This window comes from Protomyctophum bolini (genome assembly GCF_963924005.1).
Source record: "Protomyctophum bolini genome assembly, chromosome: 20".
NCBI lineage: Eukaryota > Metazoa > Chordata > Actinopteri > Myctophiformes > Myctophidae > Protomyctophum > Protomyctophum bolini.
In genome coordinates, this window is record NC_137881.1 from 37,774,878 (window position 1) to 37,782,501 (window position 7,624).

The 7,624-nt window shown below is 41.0% G+C and overlaps 2 protein-coding genes across 2 annotated transcripts; both read left to right on the forward strand.

The window, feature by feature from the left end:
* Positions 1-762: 762 nt before the first annotated feature.
* LOC308335366 (THO complex subunit 4-like) lies at positions 763-1,506 on the forward strand (the record flags this gene model as incomplete). The annotated part of the gene is made up of 1 exon (XM_080792384.1): positions 763-1,506. One exon carries the CDS (start codon positions 763-765, stop codon positions 1,504-1,506), a length of 744 nt encoding a protein of 247 aa, XP_080648510.1.
* A 2,178-nt stretch (positions 1,507-3,684) lies between these two features.
* On the forward strand, positions 3,685-4,218 carry LOC308335120 (histone H1-like; the record flags this gene model as incomplete). Its single annotated transcript, XM_080792118.1, has 1 exon — positions 3,685-4,218. The coding sequence occupies one exon, from the start codon at positions 3,685-3,687 to the stop codon at positions 4,216-4,218; it is 534 nt and encodes a 177-aa protein (XP_080648244.1).
* Between the last annotated feature and the right edge of the window lie 3,406 nt (positions 4,219-7,624).

Below are 7,624 nucleotides of genomic sequence, written 5' to 3' on the forward strand. Positions count from 1 at the left end.
GATTTCATAGTTTAACAATAATATCTGTGCATTAAATACATCAATTGATTACCATCAACAATACAATGGTTAATTCATAGTCAATATAATACAGTGTGAGTGATACAATAAATCAAATAATTTCAAAACAAGACCAATACAATACCAAGTAAACGTATACCATAAGTCCATAACCAAATATACCAAACCAAACGAACCATCAAACCCAAAATACAATTAATTAAAGTAAATCATGAATGAAACCCAAAACAGAACACATAATAAATATTAATATACCTCACTCCACTAGGGCTAGGGCTGGAAAGGCCACAGTAAACACTGTGGACAATGTAAAAGGCTCAGTCAACTGATGCTACAAGTCTTGATAGTTCAACATTACCAAATAAACAGTGTGAAAACATGAATGTTGCAAACAAACATACACAATATATATATATATATATAGTAAAGGTTTCAGCTACAACCAGTCAATGTGCAAATTAAATCCATGTCGGTTTCAGACCATTGGTGAGAACAAAGACAGCAAAACAGGTTTGGCACCGCCCAGTGCACTGCAGAGCAGTCTGCCTGTCCTCACTTAGGTCCTCAGAGCACACTTATAACAAGGAGGATCTGAGCTCATCATTCATTCACTTTAGAATCTTCAACGTTGTCCAGGCAAGATTGTTCAGTGAGAGACAGGGTTTCGGACCAAGTTAGAGTCTAGGTTGTACTACCATTTTCCATTTAATTCTAAGTTTAGCGTTATTAGGCTCGGGCATAATGGCAGATAAAATTGATATGTCCTTAGACGACATTATCAAACAGAAAAGGTCGCAGAGAGGAGGAGGCCGCGGAGGCAGAGGCCGCAGTGGTGGCCATGGTGGCGGCCGTCTTGGAGGAGCCACCGGGAGAGCCACCGGCAGCTCCGTCCCCATGAGGAGCCGAGGCAACCTCAACCGGGGTCGAGGCAGATCTACGCCGTACAGCAGGCCTAAACAGCTTGACATGTTCGACAATGCTGGTGGTGGAGGAGCTGGTGTGGAAACTGGAGGGAGGCTCCTTGTCTCAAACCTGGACTTTGGTGTCTCTGAAGCAGATATCCAGGAACTTTTTGCAGAGTTTGGTACACTGAAGAAGGCTGCTGTCCATTATGACCGCTCTGGAAGGTGTTTGGGGACTGCAGATGTCCACTTTGAAAGGAGGGCAGATGCCCTGAAGGCCATGAAACGGTACAACGGCATGCCACTTGATGGGCGCCCCATGAACATACAGCTCATCACCTCAAAGATTGATAACCAGCGACGGCCTCCCATGCAGGGTCTGAACAGAGGTGGAGGTATGAATAGCCGTGTTGGTGGCGTTGGAGGCAAGCAGAAGGGACGTGGAGGCCGCGGAGCAGGTGGTGCCAGAGGCCGGGGGAGAGGCGGACGCGGTGCTGGTGGTGCCAAAAAACAGCCGCTTTCTGCAGAGAAGCTTGATGCCCAGCTAGATGCATACAATGCCAGGATGGACACCACTTTGTAGAGCTTATTGATCTACCAACAACCCAAAGGCTCTTTTAAGAGCCACCTACATGCACTTTACAGAGTTTATTCCATTAAAGTAGGCAACATGTGCTTAAAGCTTGCATATGAGCTATATGATTCATGGACTGACAGTGGTTAGGTCTAATACAATCTCTTTACATGTATTACATCATAGTGCTGCATTGAACAGCCAACCTTTTGCATTGTGTATATTCAGAGGCTATTAACATATCCACAGTTATGTAGAAACTGAATTTTATTCATTACCATAGGCTTTGGGATCTGGTCTTACTGATCTAATTTACTAATGAGTAATAATAATGCATCTAACTGAATTAACTAGATTTTAATGTGTGATTTAAATCACTCCATCATAAACTAGAATAAAATTGCGTGACTATTTTTGGTTAAACTAGTTTACCTCTCAAGTTTACATGACAATGGGCTATTTGCTTTACATGAAAAGTGTGACTCATTGGAGTCACATGGGTTGACCAAACATTTGTGTTTGATTGCTGATTGTTGGTGGTGTTCTGCCCCTCCCCCCTCATCAAACACAAATGTTGTTTAAAGTAATTTAATGCAATCAAACAGGACTTCTCTGTTTGGATGTATGGCTGTCAAGGCCAGAAATAAGTTTTTTGCCACTCAGTAGACATTCCCGCATAACTTCCGGGTATGATGATGTCGCGATGACGCGCATAAGGGGTTAAAGTTCTCATTCCTGGGGACTGATTTCAATCCTGAGGATTTCATAGGGGTCATTTAATGAGATCAGTGCAGATTTGCAAAAAAACATTTTCAGTCTTGGGATTGTTTTAGGCTTTAAGCCCTAGGGTTCAGATTAATTGATTGATTGATTGAAATATTTATTAACAGTTTGCAGAATTACAGTGCATTTCAAGCACAACAAAGACTGTTAACTGTGAGTGAGTGGACGACCCAATTAAGCATTACACTTGTTTACAACAGGGTCCACCTTGTTCAATTCATCAAAACGTACAAATAGACACTTCTAAAGTTAAAGAACAGAACAGGAATTCATCATACTTTAAAGGAAGCAAAAAGGGAAAATAAACAGTGAGGGGGAAAGGGTGCAAGCGATCTATGCCTGTGATACATGAACATTTACGAAGTATAATTAAATGATCACAGGCATTCTAGGTCTAATTGTCTCCCTAAAATATAACTAGTGTAGGGACTACCCAGAATAGGGATATATGATAATAAATAAACATTTAGGGTAAATCTATATTTCAATTCGAATTAATAGCTATTCCACTCTCCAATTTAAATGTAACACATACAGTATGTATACACATACATACTGGCACAATGTTTCTTGAGGGGGAAAAAAATATATAAGACATTTTAGAAGCGGTCAAAAAATGTGTATGTAATAATAGTTAAAGAAAGAAAAAATATATATATATATATATAATAGTATAACTGTGCTATATAAGTTGCCTGCAAATGTGTGGTGTTTCATCTATTTTACATTTTATTGAGCTATGTCATATTTTTTGTAAATGGCACCATTGGTATTGAATTGAATTGAATTATACATTTGAATGTGAAATTACCTGAAACATGTCAGATTTCTCATCACAAAACAAGAGCTTAGCAGAGTGAGATAAAGTGCCCTCTGATAAGTCTCCACAGGGCCAACAGCTGTGTTTGCAGACACTGGAAAGTTGTACATTTAAAAAAGAAATCTTCACCACAAACGACTAGATTTACTTTCATTCCAAACCCAGACATCTCTGCTGGCTCTGCAGCAAATATGGAACAGGGTATTATATGGTAAAACTATTTTAAAAGACAAATGACAGAGGAAAGTTGACAAACAACTGTACATGTAAGCATGTACAAGTGTTTTAAACGTCCCTAAAAAAACACAGGACTCCTCAACCCTCCACATGGTTTGATTATGAAGCTAAACTCGTCTGCTATATATCTGATCGAGTTTTTTGTATGACTTTTAATTCATTTCTTTGTATGTTATTTAGTTTTAGTTGTAGAGAAAACACAACTGTCTCAGTATTCTGCAGCACAGAGTACTGACCTAGTGGGTTGAGTCTACATCGTTCTCACATATCCTTTAAGTTCCACCCCCTTCTCCTCTTACAACATTCTCTACTAAGAGTTTAGTTCAGTGCATCTGAAACTCTACAGCATGGCAGAAGTCGCCCCAGCTCCCTCCGCCGCCCCGGCTAAAGCCGCCAAGAAAAAGGCAGCACCTCGACCCAAGAAGACCGGCCCTAGTGTCGCTGACCTTGTCGTCAAGGCCGTGTCCGCCTCCAAGGAACGCAAAGGTGTCTCCCTGGCTGCGGTCAAGAAAGCTCTGGTTGCCGGAGGCTACGATGTCGAGAAGAACAAGGCCCGCGTCAAGATCGCCGTCAAGAGCCTGGTTGCTAAAGGCACCCTGGTTCAGACCAAAGGTGCCGGAGCATCTGGCTCTTTCAAGATGAACAAGGAAGCACCGAAGGAAAAGAAAACCGCAAAGAAAGCAGTCAAACCCAAGAAGCCTGCAGCCAAAAAACCCGCCGCGGCAAAGAAGTCTCCGAAGAAGGCAGTGGCCAAGAAGCCCGCAGCCGCTAAGAAATCTCCCAAGAAGGCAAAGAAGCCTGTAGCTGCAAAGAAACCAGCAGTTTCCCAAGAGTCCCAAGAAGGTGAAGAAGCCCGCTGCCGTCAAGAAAGCCCCAGCTAAGAAGGTAGCGAAGCCCAAGGCGGCGAAACCCAAGAAGGCTGCCGCTAAGAAGAAGTAAAAAAGAACACAGCCCCTTTACCCCACAAAGGCTCTTTTAAGAGCCCCCCACAACTTAATTTAAAGAATGTTCCTTAATATAGTTGTCATGTCAATGAATGGTATGTGTAGGAAACAAAGTTAGCCAGAACAATGCGATTACTTACGGGGAAACGAATGCTCAACACCATCCAGCCGAGGCCGTAGGCTACTCTATTTTGCATACAAATTAAGTGAAGAATATATACCGAAGAATACCCGTACATTTACAGTTTTACGATAACTAAAAGCCTAGGAGCATCAGCGTTATATTATATATATATATACATATATATATATTGTTACTGTTTCGTAACTGCGTGTTTATTAAATCACTTCATTCCGAAATCAGCCGTTGCTTATTATACAAGTATCTCCGGTAGTCTACTCTATTTCATAAGGGACTCAGAGGTAATTCCATATTTTATAGCCTACAATTGAGTGCATGAATCCCAACAGCCATAATCAAACTGTATGGAGCGCGTAAAACAATTTTAGGGGGGATTAGTGCAGCATAAAACATATGAACAATTTGTGACCTAGTCCAAATTGAACAACAGAAGGCATAAATTCCTCCTCTTGCATGCTATTATTAAAAAAATTGTGCATATAAATCCGGGATTTTAAAAACACTATATTGTAAAATACTGTGAAAATATGACACGTATTTTTTTATTATAATATTATTATAATCCTCAATGGAGTTAGTGTTGACTTGTCTGGCATAATGTCCACCGCCTGCCTGATTTATTGTCCCGCTAAAATAGTTCTCCCGCATGCCTCGTATAATATTGTCCCGCTACAATATACAATTTGTAGCGGGACGATAGGCAAACTTGAAGCAACTCAATTCAACCCAAACTGAATCAATTGATGCTGGCAAATCGGTGTGAATTTAATCTGCATTAACCAGGATACAATGTTTTAAAACGTGGCATGGTGCGTCATGGCCACATAAGGCGCAAGGAGGGAGCGTAGGGAGCAAGATGTACGATTTAGGAGTGAAGGTGCCATGCCACAGAGACATTTTGTACGGTATCTTTAACTGCAGAAAAGAAGATTATGATATATTTTGGGTTTGTATTTGTGTGACAATTTTTAGGATCTGGATAACTCGGTGCAAAATGTCAATAGACCACCTAGTAATTGATGCAAACACTGTGTTTAAACATATTAAAACGGAACTTAAAAGGAAAAAAACAATGGATCTGAAGAGATTGCACACGCACCTAAACTGGTCCACCTTGGCACTGTAGCCTGTCTGGAACAGTCCAGACAATATAATATTTGTAACGTGTATATATCTATATATCTTTTCTGCCTTATCCTGATGCGAGGACTCCCTCTTGGACATTTTATATATTTACTAATGTTTGTACCGAGTGTGTTGCTCTGGGGGTCTTGTTGCATGCCAGCGGATAGTCACACATGGCACCAAAGCATGGTGCTATCTGCTGGCGGGCGGCGAGACCCTCAGAGCGGCACATACAGGCGCAGGCGCTTGGACTTTAGGGGGTGACGCGGGGAGTACACATCGCATCAACGGATGGTACTGTAGCGCTCGCGCTCCCTGGCGCCTAGGTGGCTGTGAACTAAATGTTTTTGATGTAGTATTGATGATGTTTTATGTATTATGATGTATGTAATTTGATGTGATGATTTTATACATTGACAAGCAGCATATATTTTTGTATGGATTTTCAAGTTTCAATATATGTATGACTTGTAACTTTGTGGAAATTTAATAAAATACTTTTAAAAGCCACATAAGGCCAACGTCTCCTGCCCTGCACCGGCGCTGGGGACTCATATTGCTCGAAATGAATAAGTGCGCTCCGGTGCGCCATTTCCGAACGTGCCCCCAGTAGCATGCATGTCTTGGCTGTTATAGGAGATAGTTATTGTGACATATACTTATGTAGCACCCCAACAGCCTGGCTAACTGGGGTGTGTTTGAGTTCGTAATAATGGACCCAGACAACGTTTCAAACCAAAAGGGAAAAAGCACTTTAATTGTTTTTTGTCTTTTTTAGTTTTTATATCTATAAAGAATCCCTTCTTTTAAATGTGAAAGTGTTTTTTTTTTTAAAGTAACAAAAATCGTAAACAAAATAAATAAAGAAAAGAAAAGACAGATCTTATAAAATACTATAGACAAGGCTTATTGACCTTCTAAAATAATAACAATACACAATACTCAAAATATTACCACAACTATCAAATATAGCTGGTATACTTATGTGAACTCTTTGATAACAATGAAATACTGTCTAACCCAATTCCTTTCAATTGTTTTCAAAAACCTAAACTGTTCCCTATCTCCCCCTCCTGACTATGAAACCCTAAAGTAGGCTAGTTGTAAAGTTACCTTTAAACCATGAATTTAAACCATAACACTGAACCTTAGATTGAATGGGACGTTACGTGTATAACAGACTGTGGGCCCACACACACACGCACGCATTCACACACACACACACACACACACACACACACACACACACACACACACACACACACACACACACACACACACGCACACACACACCCACACACACACACACACACACACACACACACACACACACACACACACTACGTTGCAGGCCTGTGCGTCGTCAATCCCGCGATGCGATGATTCCGGTCCCCGCAGCGGCTCCAAACTGACAGTTCAACTCACAGTTTGTTGTAGACTCAGTACTGGCAATGACACACGTTTCAAACGGCAACACAAGCTGGGCTCCCGCCTTCTTGCTACAGTCTGCTCATTCACTCACTCATAACATTGTGTCTATGGTGCATTTTAAGTATAACTTTCAACCGATTTTCAAATGGTTTGGTTTGTTATAAACGACAGATGATACAGATGATCATCAGCCGGCCCTTATAGGCAGAACGGGGAGGGGGGCAACAACCAAGCATGTATTTATATTTTATCTTTTTATAACTCAGTTTTTAGCAAAAACGGTTTGGCCGAACTGCAGCCCTGCAGCCAGTGAGCCAGGACACAACATGTTCTAAACCAACATAAAACATTAAATACGATGAGATCCTATATTGTCGTGGGTCACGCAGCTCAGAGAGAGAGAGAGCATCTCGCTCGTTGACAAAGCCAGCCAGTCCTCACCAAGTTCAGTGACTGCATGAGTGACCCAAATAAATATATTACAGAAACAGGCTTGCAACACCAAAACGTGGTATTTCTTCACTTCAACATTACAGAGCTGTAATTAATCTAAAACAGGAATGTTTTAAATGTTAATATAAACACCCAGAAGATGGTCTATGCATAAATATGGTTTATTTCCACAAAATACACAAACTGCAGCCT